This window comes from Dipodomys merriami, unplaced genomic scaffold, assembly GCF_024711535.1.
Source record: "Dipodomys merriami isolate MVZ:Mamm:240054 unplaced genomic scaffold, mDipMer1.0.p SCAF_39, whole genome shotgun sequence".
Classification (NCBI taxonomy): Eukaryota; Metazoa; Chordata; class Mammalia; order Rodentia; family Heteromyidae; genus Dipodomys; species Dipodomys merriami.
In genome coordinates, this window is record NW_027205492.1 from 11,494,082 (window position 1) to 11,509,824 (window position 15,743).

At 54.6% G+C, this 15,743-nt stretch overlaps 2 protein-coding genes across 2 annotated transcripts in view; one reads left to right on the forward strand and one right to left on the reverse strand.

Annotated features, from left to right (window-relative positions):
* Rtf2 (replication termination factor 2) overlaps positions 1–14,825 on the forward strand; it is a 28,061-nt gene extending 13,236 nt beyond the window's left edge. Inside the window, exons 6-9 of the mRNA XM_069990042.1 lie at positions 11,882–11,995; positions 13,438–13,492; positions 13,612–13,704; positions 14,247–14,825. Of these exons, the coding sequence (XP_069846143.1) occupies positions 11,882–11,995; positions 13,438–13,492; positions 13,612–13,704; positions 14,247–14,425 (441 nt within the window). The 3' untranslated portion in view covers positions 14,426–14,825. The remainder of the gene's footprint in view (positions 1–11,881; positions 11,996–13,437; positions 13,493–13,611; positions 13,705–14,246) is intronic.
* Positions 926–6,251, reverse strand: LOC138805322 (beta-1,3-galactosyl-O-glycosyl-glycoprotein beta-1,6-N-acetylglucosaminyltransferase 7-like). The gene is made up of 3 exons (XM_069990109.1): positions 5,282–6,251; positions 3,337–3,432; positions 926–1,152 (listed from the first exon to the last, which is right to left on the reverse strand). Exons 1-3 carry the CDS (start codon positions 6,249–6,251, stop codon positions 926–928), a joined length of 1,293 nt encoding a protein of 430 aa, XP_069846210.1.
* Positions 14,826–15,743: the final 918 nt, after the last annotated feature.

The window sequence follows — 15,743 nt, forward strand, 5'->3', positions numbered from 1 at the left end:
CTGCCTGCTCAGATCCTGGCCTCACCCTCCTGCCCCGTGCCCAGGCCCCGTCATCTTCTGTGGGGAGTGTCAGTGCTGCTGGGGGGCATTCATCCTGGTGCGTGCTGCACTTGCCTTAGTGAGCCCGGCGACGGAGCTGCTAGCCACCTGGGCCTCAGATTTAACACAGTCAGCTAAAACTTCTAAATGAAACAGAAGTCCAGATTCACTCCTCAGTCACATTCACCCCCTTTCCAGCATCCATAGTGCCCTGTGGTGCAGCGTGGCCATGGTTGCCTTGAAGAGCACTAGCAGGCAGCAGCGCAATGACTCACTTCCAGCAGCTTTGGACAAAGTGTTCCCCGCTTCTAAGCAGTTTCATCTTACTCAGGGGTCTCCAGAGTACAGTCTGTTGTTCTCACTGACAAGCCCGGCATGGCCAGCGTATTTCCATTAGGGTGGGGGGGTTCTTTCCCACAGGTACTGTCCACAAGTACCCACCCTAGAGCAACTCCAGCTGGAATGCACCTTGCAGCACTGAGCGTTTTATGTAAGCATTCAGCTTTCTAAGACTACTGGGACAGGCTTAGGCCTTTTGTTCTCCTGGGATTTTTCTCCCAAAGCTAGGGAAGTGGCCTGTGATCAGTAGTAATGTCTTGTCAAAACACATTCCAGGACTGGGAATGTGACTTGCCTAGCATGCATGAAACCCTGGCTTTGATTCCTCAGTACCATATATACAGAAAAAGCTGGAAGTGGCACTGTGGCTCAAGTGAGCACAAAGAGGCTCAGGGACAGCGCCCAAGCCCTGAGTTCAAGCCCTAGGACTGGCAAAAAAAAATCTGAGGACTAATTGGTACCAGGAATTACTGTCCTGGTGTTCTTTAGTTCTAAGCTTCCTTGTTTCTATCAGGAAAGAATCACATCCACAAGAAAACAGATGCCTTTAGCAGTGCAGCTTCATGTTGAAATGACTTTCCGGTTGGAAACGCCAGTGTGGTTCTATGGGGACCTCTGCCTGTGCCAGGACCCGAAGCCGGTGCCTCCTCTCCAGGCACGTGATCACGAGGGGCTCAGAGGCCGGCTCGAATTTGTTGGCAAACAGAGAAGGTGATTGGATGATCCAGGGCAGGTCTCCTGGTCCGTAGACACAGGTGTTTTGGACATAGTGGCCTGCAGAGAGAACACAGAATCTCAGCTGCCTTTGTTCCACCAGCTGTTCCCTCTGCAGAGAAGTGCTGTATGCCCCTTCTGATGTCACTATAAGGCTCTGGGCTTCACAGTTCAGTTAAAAACCATCTGGCCACTGTTTTGATTAGGTCCTTTGTGCCAGGAATTTCTATAATGTTCCCTCCAGGTGAATCCTGTGTCAGATTCACTGACCTGGACACTGGGAGATGAGCTGGCACGTACCTGCTGCCTGGCAAAACAAGTCCCCCCTCATCTAACTCTCCTTGCTCAGTGTTTTCCTTGGTCATGGGCAGTTCATCAGGGTGCTAGTTTTAATAAGTCATTGCTTCTGGCTTTATTGGTTTTTCTGAGTGACTGTTGGACGTAGGTGTAAATAATTAAAATGGGAATTTGAATCCAGTGAGAGTCCTTTGACCAACTCCAAAGCACTTTTTAGTGCCTCTCCCTGCACTTGGCCTGCTCCTCGCTCTCCATTGTCCGCGCCTCTGGGGAGGGGCCGAGCTAATGGCTCCTTCCTGCACTGTCTCCACCGCAGCCCAATCATCAGAAGTCCCCTCTCTCACAACCTCTCTCAGGAAATACTTAAAGGAGAAGGGGAGCCTGGCAAGCAGAAGCTGAGACAATCCAGAGGAGCACTCCTCCAGCGGCCTATCTGTGTGAAGAGTCAGGGCTGGCACGTGGTCAAGTTGAGGGGTGGCAGCCACTATCACGGGTGCTTTCCTAACTGACACATTCAAGTAGAGACATCGTCACCTGTTAAGTCAGGAAAGTGAAGGTCGGCAGCCTGGAGGCTCGGGCCAAATGGAAAGTAATCACTGCACCGTGATTCTGTGTGACTGGGCGAATTTAGATCACGGGTACAGAGGGTGCGCCCAAGTTGTGTGAGACTGCTGGGGAGCAAGAGGACCCCTTGTCACCCACTACAGAGCAGCAGCTGTCTCTGCGCAGCATTGGTCTGGAAGCCGTGGCTACAGGAAGCGTGTCTCTGTCAGTCTCACATGCTAGTTGACAAATCAGAGCACGGGACTCACTTTCTTCAGTGCTTGAGTTGGAATTGTAGGAGCAGGTAGAAGAACCAGATCATAATGTTTTTTTTGTTTGTTTGTTTGTTTGTTTTGGGTCCAGTCGTGGGGCCTGAACTCTGGGCCTGGGCGCTGTCCCTCAGCTCTTCAGCTCAAGGTTAGCGCTCTACCACTTGAGCCACACCACCACTTCTGGCTTTTTTTTTTCTTTTTGCTTATGTGGTGCTGAGGAATCGAACCCAGGGCCTCAGGCATGCAAGGCAAGCGCTCTACCACTGAGCCACCTTCCCAGCCCCCATAACGTTGTTTAAAAACTTTAGCTGGAACTGGACGCCGGTGGCTCATGCCTGTCATCCTAGCTACTCAGGAGGCTGAGATCTGAGGATCGCAGTTCAAAGCCAGCCCAGGCAGGAAAGTCTGAGACTCATCTCCCAACTAACCACCAGAAAACCGGAAGTGGTGCTGTGGCTCAAGCCGTAGAGCACTTGCCTTGAGCTGAAGAGCTCAGGCACAGCGCCCAGGCCAGGCCCAGAGTTCAAGCCCCATGACAGACCAAAAAAAAAAAAAAAAAAAACACTTCAGCTGGGCATAATGGTACACCTGAAATTCTGTACTCAGGAAGGATAGAGGATAGAGAGTTCCAGGTCAACCAGGTCTACATAGCAAGACCCTGTCTCATAAAACCAAACCAAACAGACAACTTCATGAGTTAAACCCCTGCTATAGTCACTTACTAATATGTTTATTAGCCCATATATTTATAATTCCTACACTTTTCTGTGGGGGTCTTACATCAAGTAAAGGGTTTTTTAAATCAAAATTGACACCCCTGCTAATCGATCATCTCAGGTTAAATGTATATTGTTTCCACATAGATTTTGTAAAACTTTTTTTTTTGGGGGGGGGGTCTGGTCATGGGGCCTGAACTCTGGGCCTGGGCACTGTCCCTCAGCTCTTCAGCTCAAGGCTAGCGCTCTACCACTTGAGCCACAGCGTCACTTCCGGCTTTTTTCTTTTTGCTTATGTGGTGCTAAGGAATCGAACCCAGGGCCTCGAGCATGCAAGGCAAGCGCTCTACCACTGAGCCACCTTCCCAGCCCTTGTAAAACATTTTAATGTTGGTTGTTTTGGTTTTTTTTTTTACCTTTACATCCATCATGAACTATTCCTTCCTCTGTTCTCCACTTGACGGCTCGAACATTTCCTTCCCAGCCAGCATCTTGTGTAGCCCCGGGAGCATCTGAGGGGATACAAAACCAGCACGCACCAAGAGTTCAGTTTTGGTTGTTCAGTAAAAGTTCCATTCCCTGAGCGAAGGCCACCGCAGAAAGATGGTGTTCCACACCTGTGCTGGAGCTGGAGCTGGAGCTGAGCGGCAGGGCGCCAGCCTCCATCCAGGACCTAGATTGCGTTCTCCACCCATTCTCCATCCCTTGTAGTTTACTGGTGTTTGCAAAGTGCCCCTTGGAGTCATGTTGGGTTGTTCGGATTGTTTTGTTTGTAACAGCCCTCTGAGGTGAACTGGAGAAAGGACTTGCGCTGGGTGGGAGGGGTATGCACAGGCCCAGCCAGGTGTGTTGGATGTCCCGCATGCAGCTGTGCTCCTGGAGGACCCTTTAGTCTTTCCAAGGAAGAGACGCCTAAGCCCACTGAGAGGAGAGGACACAGGATTTCCCTCTGCCTCCGAGAGCCTTGTGAAGTGTCGGGGCCTTTGCACAAACACCTCGCTGGTGTGGGCATGTCTCCTTTTTATAGGGCCCTCCTGGTCATGCCTGGCAGTAGTGGCTGCCCAGTGGTATTTACCAAACGGTGAAAACAGGAAGAATTCCCAACGACATATGGCCAGGATTTTCAAAGGCTCTATCTGAGGAGAAGCAAAATGCCAGTACTTCTGTAGAGGAGACTAAAGCAGCCAGGTGGGGTGGGGATGGGGCTGTCCTAAAGCCAAAGACCCACCTGCGCTCCCCAGGGAAAGATCAAGCAAGAGAATTTCAACAAAGCCTTCAGAAAACAGCTGAATAGGAAAAACAATCTCCATTAAGAATAACTCCCTCCACTAAAATGGGTCTGCTAAAATCTCGAAAAGCAAGCATTTTTATAAAACACTTTCCCTAGGAATGTGTGAACTTCTCCCCAGCCAGTCCACGCGGATTAGTTCAGGGCCTACATTTCAACGTCTGTACTTTGCTGTTGAATTATGGTAATAGTCTTTCATCATACATGGAAGATTTAGCCAACAATTTGTTAAGTATGTGTTTTGATCAGATATTTTTGGGGCTTATACCAAGCTTTACATTTATTTTACAGCTAATACAAGGAGGCAGTTGGAGAAATACTGAACCAGTACCCTTGGTAGAAAGCAATGAAGGAAATGAGGGAAGAAATCAGCTTGAAAAGAATAATGCTAGGAAAGCCGCATGACAGAGAAAAACAGATTATGTTTGCATCAATAGTACAAAATAATTTTGTTCGTTCCAGCACAGGTTAGCCTTCAGTGTCCAGAGATACGGAACCCAATGCACATGAAGGCCAGGAAGGAACTTTTCTTATTTTGGATACAGCTATACCACTATTATGGTATGTTTTATAGATTATGGAATACTTTCTTAGAAACCATGTTACAGGTCAAATGTCCACAATTTTTGAATAATTAAGGATAAAAATTAAAGCCAAATGAAGCAAACAAAAAAAGTCCCCACTTGACTGCAGGTGGCTCATACTTGTAATCCTGTAACTCAGGAGGCTGAGATCTGAGGACAGGTTCAAAGCCAGCCTGGGCAGACAGGCCCAGGTTACTTATGATTCTAGCTACCCAGGAGGCTGACATCTGGGGATCCAAGTTCCAATCCAGCCCATGAAGATTACCAATTATACAGCAAAAGGCCAGAAGTATACTTAAGCCTGTAGCTTTAGTGGTAGAGTGCCAGCCTTGAACAAAATAGCTAAACAAGAGCTTGGGGACCTGAGTTCAAGCCCCAATACTGGCACAAGAACAGGCACAAGGGGGAGAGAGGGGAAAGGAGGGGAGGATAGAAGCCCTGCCCCTGGCCTCTGCTCTGAACAGACATCTTTGTGGTCAGTCTTCTTACCTTTGAGTCGGCTCAGGGTCACCCAGTAATGCTGCTCTGGGCTGTGGCTGTCTCTGGCCCACTGCAGCATGTCTTTTGCACGGCTGTCGGTCAGTATGAACTCCACAAACTTCCTCGTAAGCAAGTAGTAGGCACTTCCAAAGTAAATGGTTACGTTGTGTGGTGGCTTGCGCTCCAATTCTTCATTTGGAGATACATGGATACTCCCTTCCGTGCGGGACTCTGGAAGCCCTGGGCCTGGCGGGGGTGGCGGGCGCGCTGTTTGGGCCACTCTGGGAGTGATGTTTTTATCTTTCCACTTGCTTCTGAGGTAGTGGATGATTTCTCTGTTGGTTTTGATGGGGAAATCCTGGTCACAAAGATTGATGACATATCTCCATCGCAGTTTGGATCGGACCAGATCTTTCATACAGTTAATATCCGCCTGCAGTCTTGCAAGGTTGCTGTAAGCCGCCTTTTGTGTCTGTGATGGAATAAAGATGTTTCCGAAGCAGTTGGCTAGGGTCTGCACCATCCTCGTGTACTTCCTTGGGGCCTTTTCGTGCACATGAATACAGTAAACATTTTGTGGCGCATAGATAGCCCTGAGGAGCTGCACAAACATGGCGGGCTCCTCGTGAAAGGTGATGATGTAGGCCAGCGAGAAGTTCCCCTCCTCTGCGGAGAGAGGTGTGGTGATGAAGCGCAGCCCCCGGGAAATCTGGGAGCAGTTTCTCGCTTTGTGTACATACCCAAGGATGTGGGATATGGGTGGGTTTTTACAGAATTTGGCAATCTGGGGGGCTGCTTTCTTCCCTTCAAATAAAGCTGAGCACAGTTCATCGGGATAAAAGCCGCATTCCACCGCGGCCGGGTGGGTGAGGTCTGCCTCAGCAGCCTCCGGAGCAGAGCTCCTTAAATACAGGAAGACGCAGATGCAGACGGCCACGCACACGAGAAGCCCAGGCTTTGTAGCTCGAAGCTGGCCCATGCCTGGCGCTCCCAGTGCATTCTTTTTTTTTTTTTTGGTCTGTCCTGGGGCTTGAACTCTGGGCCTGGGCGCTGTCCCTCAGCTCTTCAGCTCAAGGTGAGCGCTCTACCACTTGAGCTACAGTGCCACTTCCATTTTTTTCTGGTGGTTAATTGGAGATAGGAGTCTTACAGTCTTTCCTGCCCGGGCTGGCTTTGAACCGGGGTCCTCAAATCTCAGCCTCCTGAGTAGCTAGGATTACAGGTGTGAGTCACCAGCGCCCGGCTCCCAGTGCATTCTTATGGCCATAGTTTGGGTGTTTTCCTCTGCGCTTCCTAGAAGAACCAGAGACGGCGCTGGTGAGTGTCCTTACCCTTCCCAGCTTTACCGCAGCTACCAGTCCATGCGTCCGTCAGGTGGGGAGCTTGACCAGATTTCTCTTTTGAGATGGGGTTTTGTTCTGCTGGCCAAGTTGACCTCAAACTCCTGTCCCCCAGTGATCCCCCTGCCCCAGCTGCCTCCAGAGCTGTGACTAGAGGTGGTACTCCCACATCCAGCGATGTGCATGTTTATATAAGTACCAACACCACAGTCAGGTGAGCACTTTCTTCACCTCTGAGAGTTGCTTTGTGCCTCTTTTTAGTGTAGCCCTCCTGCCCCCATCTCTGGACCTCCCCAGATTCCTGTGCACATTGTGTCATGTATACAGCGTGCACGTCTCTCCTGGCCTTCACCGGTAACACTGCCTCTGAACTCATCCTTATGGTTGCATTACGTTTATCATCAGTACTGGGATTTGAACTCAGAGTGCTGAGCTTACTAGGAAGACGCTCCCCCGCTTGAGTCCCATTTCCAGCCCTTTTTTGGTGGTGGATGGGGGGCTGGAAGTGGAATCTAAGGCCCTCACACGCCAGGCCAGTGCTGTGTCGCTGAGCTACATCCTTATGCACTCAGGCCCAGTTTTCTTATTCATTCAGCTGCTTGTGGACATTTCAGTATTTCTAGGTTTTGAACATTGCAATTATACAGTGAGCATTAAGCGCGAGTCTTTGTGTGGCAGAAAGATACGTCTGTTTCTTTGGGTGAATGTCAGGTAGTAAAGTGGCTGGCTCCATGTGTCTGTTTCCACCCGGGCACCGGTGGCTCACGCCTGTCATCCTACCTACTCAGGAGGCTGAGATCTGAGGATTGCGGTTCTAAGCCAGCCTGGGCAGGAAAGTCCATGAGACTTTTATCTCCAATAAAGCACCCAGAAAACCGGAAGTGGTGCTGTGGCTCAAGTGGTGGAGCTCTCGCCTTGAGCTGAAGAGCTGAGGGACAGCGCCCAGGCCCAGAGTTCAAGCCCCACGACCAACCAAAAAAAAAAAAAAAACTGTGTTTCCCAAAGTGTTTGCAGCAGCAGACAGCTGTGTCAACACTGGGTGTGGTTGGCTGTTGCCAGGGTAACCCTCTAATCTGAGCGGTGGTTCCCCAAGAGTGATAGGTGTGGAGCCTGGGGTGTATGCAGTGCCTGCTCCCATCTTCCAGTAACGGAAATGACATGAAGCGTTGTGTGGCCATCGCAGGTACAAGCCTGCTGGCACGAGAGCATGAGTTGTTTCTAGGGAGGACCTGCTCGATTGCAGACAAGAGAGGGTCATGTCCTCATCACTGGAGGCTAGCATGGGGCCTGCCCCGACCTCCAGTGGGCTCCTCGGTGGGCGTGGCAGAAGGGCAGTGGTGGTATCTGTGGGTGCCACCTTCCTGGCCTGGTCATTGTCCTTGGGCTCAGGAATGAGGTGGGGCTGCGCCTCCGTGACTGGCACCTCGGCTTCCGTAACAAGTAAAAAGCCTGTTGCCCTTTTTTTTTCTTTTGGTCAGTTGTGGAGCTTGAACTCGGGGCCTGTGCGCTGTCCCTAATACCTTTTGCTTAAGGCTAGCGCTCTACCGCTTTGAGCCATAGTTCTACTTCCAGTTTTTGAGTGGTTACTTGGAGATAGGAGTCTCACTGGGACTCTTCTGCCTGGTCTGGCTCCCAGCTTCGCCCCTCAGAGCTCAGACTGAGCCACCGGCGCCTGGCAAGCCTGTTGTCTTGACTGGTGTTTCCCTCAGACGCGGCAGCACTTTCTTGTCTCTCCTGTCACCATTACAAATGTTATTTGGAGAAAGCATTCCAAGTTATCCTTGAGTTCTTAAGTTCTGACACAATAAAAACTGGGTGCTGGTGGCTCACACCACGAAGTGGCACTGCGGCCCAAGAGGTAGAATGTTAGCCCTGAGCAAAAGGAGGTTGGGGACAGCCCCCAGGCCCAGAGTTCAAGCCTCGGAACCAGCAAAAAAACAGAAAACCCCAAAACTAATTATAGGTTGGTTGTGTTTTTTATGGTACTGAGGATAGAACTCAGGGCTCGTGCTTGCTAGGCTGGTGTCCTACCACATGAGCCTTGCCTCCAGCCCCTTTTTCCAGGTAGGGTCTCCGTTTATGCCCAGCGTGGGCTGTGGTTCTGGTTCTGACGGTTGGGATGCCAGGCGCGCACCACTGTACTGTGTCATTTTGCTGCCCCTGTAGCGGGGTGACAGCACTGGAAACACAGGTTCCAGTTGAGGGAAACATAGGCTTGTGAGCTTTTGTTTCCGGGCTGGCCTCAAACCACGCAGTGCCCAGGCTCTCCCTCTCCGATAGCTAGGAGTAGGCTTGAGCGCTGTGCCTGGCTTGGACTTTCTAATGTTGCATTTACCTTTATTGTAATTTCTTTTTACCCAACAGGCTTAGGGACTGAGAGGTAGCTGCTCCCCAAATGTCAAGGGGTGGGGTATTTTGTGATGATTCAGTAAATGTTCCTCAAACCTCATAGCCTACTTGGAAAGACCTGTTATGAAATTCTAGTACTTGCCTGCACAAACCTAACACTCCCACTTATAGTTTGCATATTTTCTATCTCATCTCTAAACTAAGCAAATCCACCTTAGAAACCGAACTTGCCCGGGAAGGAGACTGTTTAAATGCAGTAGGGGTCGGCTCTCCCCGGAGGTGGGGAGGGGAGGGGATGGGGTTTTATTCCTTCCTGCTGCAGAGGTCGTGCGTCCCTGGGCGTGCAGGTGACGCATAGACCTGGCGTAGACCCCACCCCGGGCAGCATTCTCAGCGCTTTCCATAACGCACAGAGGAGCCTCGTCTGGGTGGCCTGTCCTTGGGGCAGCTGACTTCTGCAGAGCCGGGAGAGCGGTGGCTTAGGTGTCAGCTTGTCACAGCCCCCACGGTGGCCACGACATCTGTTCCAGGCTCACTTTGAATTTGGGATCCTCGTCTGCCTGAGCACCTGAGGCGTGGCCTCCACAATCTGTCTTAACTTGCTGCTTCAGCCACTTTGGACTGCTGGGGGCGGGGGGGTTCTGTACTGTGATTGCAACGTTTTTTAGCCATAATGAAAGGTGTATTTAGTAAACGTGATTCCCCCTCCACCCCCCCTCCGTGGGGAATGTACATTCCTTAAAAACAGTCCTGCCTGGGCTGGGAATGTGGTTGAGTGCTTGCCTAGCATGCATGAAGCCCTGGGTTCCGTTCCTCAGTACCACAGACATAGAAAAAGGAGGAAGTGGCACAGAGGCTCACGTGTTAACGAGCGCTAGCCTGGAGCAAAAGAAGCTCAGGGACAGCCCAGGTCCTAAGTTCAAGCCCTAGGACAGGCAAAAAACCAAAAACAGCCCTGCCTGGTGCTGGCGGCTCACACCTGTGCTGGCGGCTCACACCTGTGCTGCTCGCTATGCAAAGGCTGAGAACTGAGGATTACAGTTCGAAGCCAGTCTCGATAGGAAAGTTCATGAGACTTCTCTCCAATTAATCACACCAAAAACAACAGAAAGTGGAGCTGTGGCTCAAGCGGCAGAGCCCTAGACTTGAGCAAAAAAGCTCAGTCCTGAGTTCAAGCCCCAAGACTGGTGTGTGATTGTGCGCGCACACACACACACACACACACACTTACACTTTAAATGGAATGATCGGTGGTTCTGCCTTGGTGAGAATACTCCACTCGCCTTTGGTTTAGGCCAGACGCGGAGCATGTGGTGAGGGAAAGGTTCCCGCATGCCTGCATTCCAAGTCTGCCTGATGTTCAGGCATCCTATTCTAGTGCCATAGAGGGACCAAGAAAGACAGGCATGGTCGTGCCCCCCTGTAGTCCCGGGCCTGGCCCTCCTGCCTCAGCCGCCCGGGGAGAGCCTGCCATTCAGTCACAGCAGGTAGCAGGGCACTTACCACCGGAGCTGCTGAGCTGCCGCTGTGCGCACGCACGCATGGGGTGAGAGGCTCTGCCCTGCCGGTGCCGGCCACCGCCCTGCACTCTCCTGCTCGGCCGCGCTGCCCCTGCCTCCCCCGGGGCCCCGGCGCCTCTCACGCGGGGATGCCGCAGGCGATGCTGCCGTGGCTTCTCTGAGCTTCTTCAGAGCTGGGTAAACAAAGCACTGCACCAGGACGGCCGGGCTCCGGGGACAGCCCACAGCCACCCTTGGGGTCTGAGACTGCGGGCTGAGCTGAGCTGAGCTGAGCGCAGCTTTCCTGCGTGGTAAAGTCTACTCTAGTCACGTGTATGTGTTCCTAAGGAGAGGGGGGAGAGCTGGCGATTCCCGCCGACCAGAGAGCCTGAGCCACACTACCCCAGAGCTCACATGTACATGGCGGGGGGCCACATGTGTGGCCATGGTGGGGCGTCTGGGTACCCACCCCTCCTCAGGCTTTGTGAGCAAAGCCAGGGCTGGAAGCCCCATAGCATTGTGCTGGCGCTGGCGCTGGCCCTTGACCCGTCAGCAGTTAGGGAGCGGCCTGTGGGCAGAACCCGAGCCATCACCAGGCGGAGGAGCACCGAGGAAGAGCGCAGGTGCTCCCGAAGGCAGACAGGTCTACGCTCACAGCCACGCGCGCCCTCTGCAGGGGGCGGACAGGTATGACAGAACAGCCGTGCCACACAGGTGTGCTTGGGTCAGACACCAACAGCAGCTGTTCCTTACAGGTGTTGCTTGTAAGGAAACACCGAGAGCCCTGTCCCATTGGCTGTGAACGACGTAGGTGTAGCACACGCACGCCCGTGTCCACCACAGTTCCCTCTTGACATTTCCCGACTCTTTTTTTAAAAAAGCATTTATAAGAAATATTACGACCTAGAGCCAGGCAGTGTGGCACACCTCTATAATCCCAGCACTCGAGGTGGAGCAGGATGAGAATTTGAGGCAGGCCTGGGCTACCTCCTGGGAGGAAGGTACAGTCAAGGCAGCCTGTGCTGTATGCTGAAACCGCCTCAAATAAGAACACAAAGGACAACCGTGGAGCTGGCTGGCTGGCTGGCTGGCTGGCTGGCTGGCTGGCTGGCTGGCTGGCTGGCTTTGAATGAATGTGCAGAGCTGAGACGTGCACTGCTTTTCAGTAAGTGTTGTGATTTCTGTCCCGTTTAGTGGTGTCCACGGCACACGTGACCAAAATAAAAGCAAACGTTGACATTCCTATAGAGCCCACTGTGCAGGCAGCATTAGCTGAGAAGGCCCTAACTGCAGGGGGCTGGGGGGTGAGGGGCCAGCCGTGCCTCGCAGCGGCCCTGCCCTCCCTCCTAGGTGGCCCTCGGCCATGGAGAGGGCCGGGAGCAGCGGTGATCTGACCCACGGTCTTCCCCCTCGCCCTGCAGTGCGGGACCGCGTTCCAGGACGACGACGTCATCGTGCTCAACGGCACCAAGGAGGATGTGGAGGAGCTCCAGACGAGGATGGAGGAGCGGCGGCTGCGGGCCAGGCTGGAGAAGGTGAGACACGTGGGCCATGGGCTGTGGGCCGGGGCGGCCGGGTGAGCCAGCGCTCCCCAGAGCCCGCCCCAGCCCTCACCCAGGCTGCTGGCAGCTTCTGAGCGTGTGGGTCCACCCCCACCTGCCCGTGCCGGGCACCGTGGTACCCGTCCACACTCGGCCCCACCACGAGTGACAGCGTAGACAGCGCCCCACACAGGGCACACAGCGGAGCGGCCGGGTCGTGCGGGGATGGGGCAGTCTTGGCGCTGGGAGGGCTGGGGCGCGGCTCAGCAGGAGGCACCTGCCTGGCAGGAGGCGCCCTGAGCTTAACCCTCAGAGCGGCCGAGGCCAGCAGCGCATTTCATACAACGATTCACTGAGTAGGCACGGATACTAGCTAGCTAGTGCAGGTATTTATGAGCAGCACCCAGCCCTGAGTTCAAGTGCACATGCACGCGCACACACATGCACAAACACACACGAGGGGGCAATTGAACACTGAAGAAGCTACTGGGGTTTTCATGGAGCTCTGTCCCATTTATTTGAGCACATTTCCCTGTCCCAGGCTTCCTGCCGATTGGTCAGAGCTCAGCGGAAGTGACTGGCCCTCCACACACACGCCGCCCTGTCCCTCCCGCCAGCGGGGACGGCTGGCGTCGGCCTGGTTTAGAGGTGCCGCCCCTCAGTGGGAGGCCGAGCCCGAGAAGGACCCTTCAGTGTTCAGCAGGTGGAGATGGTCGTCTGAAATAATGTGGCTCTCTGGCCTTGCTACCACCACAAAAGTGACGCTTTAGTAAACTAAACGAACGCAGTCCTGTCTCTGCAGTTGAGTCAGTGCAGACATGGCTGTGTGATTTTAAAATGGCTCCTTTCTTTCCATTCTTGCTGACCAGCAATTAACATATCACAATTCTAGTGCCTAAGAACCTAACCAGAGCCAGGTGCTGCAATCCCAGCTACTCTGGTGGCTGAGCTCTGAGGATCGTGGTTCAAAGGAAAATCTGGATGTGAGAGTCTGATCTCCAATTAACCACCAGAAAACCAGAAGTGGAGCTTGGCTCAAAGTGGTAGAGTGCTAGCCTTGAGCAAAAAGAGCTCGGGCAACAGCTAGGCCCTGGGTTTAAGACCCAGGAATGACTGACAAAAAAAAAAAAAAAAAAAAAGCTAGAAGTAATTGAGAGCTTTGAACGTAGTCCATGGACGTAGCCCATGCTGTGCTGCTGGACTGCGCACCCGCGTTGCTCTGCCCGCTGTGGGCATCGGTCCCCAGTGGCCACTGAGTGAGTGGCACTGGCGTCCCGCCCCAGCAGGAGGCCCTCGCGCAGACCCGCATGCACATGGAGGCTTGGGTCAGAGTTGGCCGGTGCCAGCGCCGGGTTTGCTGTGCCAAGACCACCGGCCACAAGGAGGCTCGGCGCCACACCACGTCTAACGCTTCCCCCGCTTCTTTCCTCTTGCAGAAAACCAAGAAGCCCAAGGGCGTGGAGTGTGTTTCGAAGGCGGGAGCCACCGAAGGTGAGTGCTAGAGCTAGAACGGCAGCACCTCGGCCCGCGGCCCATACAACGGCCCGTACAACGGCCCATACAACGGCCCATACAACGGCCCGCTTTGCTGGTTTGTGTTTCTTTTCCAGAATGCCCAGGGCCATCCAAAGTGAAGCCTGGCAGGGCCGAGGAAAGCGGCTCCGACCCCAAAGAGAAGCCAGCCTCAGCCCCCAAAAGTGCAGGTGAGTCCCACGGAGGAGCTGGGGGTGGAAGGAAGGCCTGCGGCCACGCGAGGGAGGGCAGGAAGCAGCGTGTCCCGCGTGCTGTCCCAGGTGGTGACTGTGTGTGGCCAGAGGCCACCCAGCCGACTCAGACACGCTCAGACACGCTCAGTGCCCTGTGCACGGCTCGGGACCGTGGCCGCCTCCTGGTCTTGGCACAGCCGGCTCCACCGGTGCCACGCAGTCCTCTCCAGCCCCTGCCCCGCTGCCGGCCCAGCGCCAGCCCAGACCCTGACATTTACCACCCCCACTTCAAGCAAACAGCATTCGCTTCACAGGCGCAGCCGGCCCACAGCTCACGCAGTTTAAGCTGTGGGCTGTGCGGCGCCTGCCTGCAGAGCGCCCGGTGCGGCGGCGTCCTGGGAGGGAGCCGCCCCGGGCCCGGCCACCACGGGAGCCATGGCCACCGCTCGGGAGATGCCAGCCAGGCGCGGGCCAGCACTCCCGCCAGCCAGGACCCGGCCTGAGCTTCAGCTGAGAAAGTTGGGCCGTTTCTTTTCTAGCCACTAATGGAGGTGCTCCTGGAAAAGCTGGGAAGGCAGCGCCGGGAGCCGTGAAAAGATCCATTGCCGACAGCGAGGAGTCGGAAGCCTACAAGTCACTCTTCACCACACACAGCTCCGCCAAGCGCTCCAAGGAGGAGTCTGCGCACTGGGTCACCCACACGTCCTACTGCTTCTGAGCAGCCCCGCCCCCCGGCCCACCTGCCCTGCGCGCTCGCGTGATATAAAGTTGTCCTGCCACCCGCCATCCCCTGTGGTCCCTTTGAGCTCGGCTCGCTGCTTCCGCCGCCACGTGCTGTCTCCTTTCCACACCACAACATCGCGGCCGCTGCGTGGCTGCTTCGGTAGTGAAAGGCCCAGGTTTCTTGCGTGCGTGGACAGCCCTGCCACGGAGGCCATAGCGCCCACAGTCCCCAGGAGAAACTGAGGCTAGGACCCAGGCCGTGGCCTCACCGCTGGCACCCCCCCATCCACCGCCAGGTCCCACCTGACACTCGGTGTCATCTGGAGAGAGCTGAGATTAGTTGGGCACGTGGTGGTATGGTACCGAATAAAGCAGGTCTGCTGTTCTCCCGCTGGCTCTCCTGTGTCCCCCCATTTCACCCCCAGGGGTGGGCGCTACCTCTCCGCGCCTCTCCCTCCACACAGGTGGGCAGGGGAGACCCTACATACATAGAGAGTATGAAGCCGGGCGCTGGTGGCTCACGCCTGTAATCCCGGCTACTCAGGAGGCTGAGATCTGAAGATCGCGGTTCAAAGCCAGCCCGGGCAAGGGAAGTCCTTGGAGACTCTTATCTCCAGTAAACTGCCAGAAAACCGGAAGTGGTGCTGTGGCTCAAGTGGTAGAGCGCTTGCCTTGAGCTGAAGAGCTGAGGGACAGTGCCCAGGCCCAGAGTTCAAGCCCCACAACTGACCAAAAAGTGTGAGTACAAGGGGGTGTGGTGCAGGGGTGCACTCCCCAGTGCTGCTAGCCTCAGTGCTGTGTTGGGGTGGGAGGGAAGCTGGGAGTCTTTGCTTCATAGCCCTCATGACTGCTGGCACTGGAGGTGTGCGATTCCTTCCTTAACTTGCGCCTCACTTCTATTCTGGTGGACTGTTGACCACATCCAATGTTTCCCACTGACCCGCTCAGTGTCCAGAGTCTTGCGTCCATCTCAAAGCCCCGACCTCAGACAAACGACAGACATCTCGTAGGCTTTGCCCTAGTCCAGGCCCTGCAGCGCGGGAGGCCAGGGACTTTCTTCAGAGATCCCAGCCTTCGGGTTAGCGGAAGCTTGCTTCTCAGGCCATTTCCCCACACAGGGAGCACTGTACCGGAGCGTGGCGCACACCTCCACGAGGCAGCGGCGGAGGGTCAGGAGCCGCCCTGTGCTCAGGCCGCCTGTACCGCCCTTGCCCGGCTTCCTCCTGGGTCCCGCAGCCCAGGCAGTGAGGAACCATGTCCGATTGTGGTTAGCAGAGCCGCGTGTGCGCACAGTCCTGCCTGGTGGAGGTGGG

Bases quoted from the DNA above. Each gene is read 5' to 3' on its own strand.
- LOC138805322 (XM_069990109.1), bottom strand. From the start codon at position 6,251: ATGGGCCAGCTTCGAGCTACAAAGCCTGGGCTTCTCGTGTGCGTGGCC. The intron at 3,433-5,281 runs GTAAGAAGACTG...GTATCCCCTCAG, and splicing joins GACCCTGAGCCGACTCAAAG to ATGCTCCCGGGGCTACACAA. The intron at 1,153-3,336 runs GTAAAAAAAAAA...TTCTCTCTGCAG, and splicing joins AGTTCATGATGGATGTAAAG to GCCACTATGTCCAAAACACC.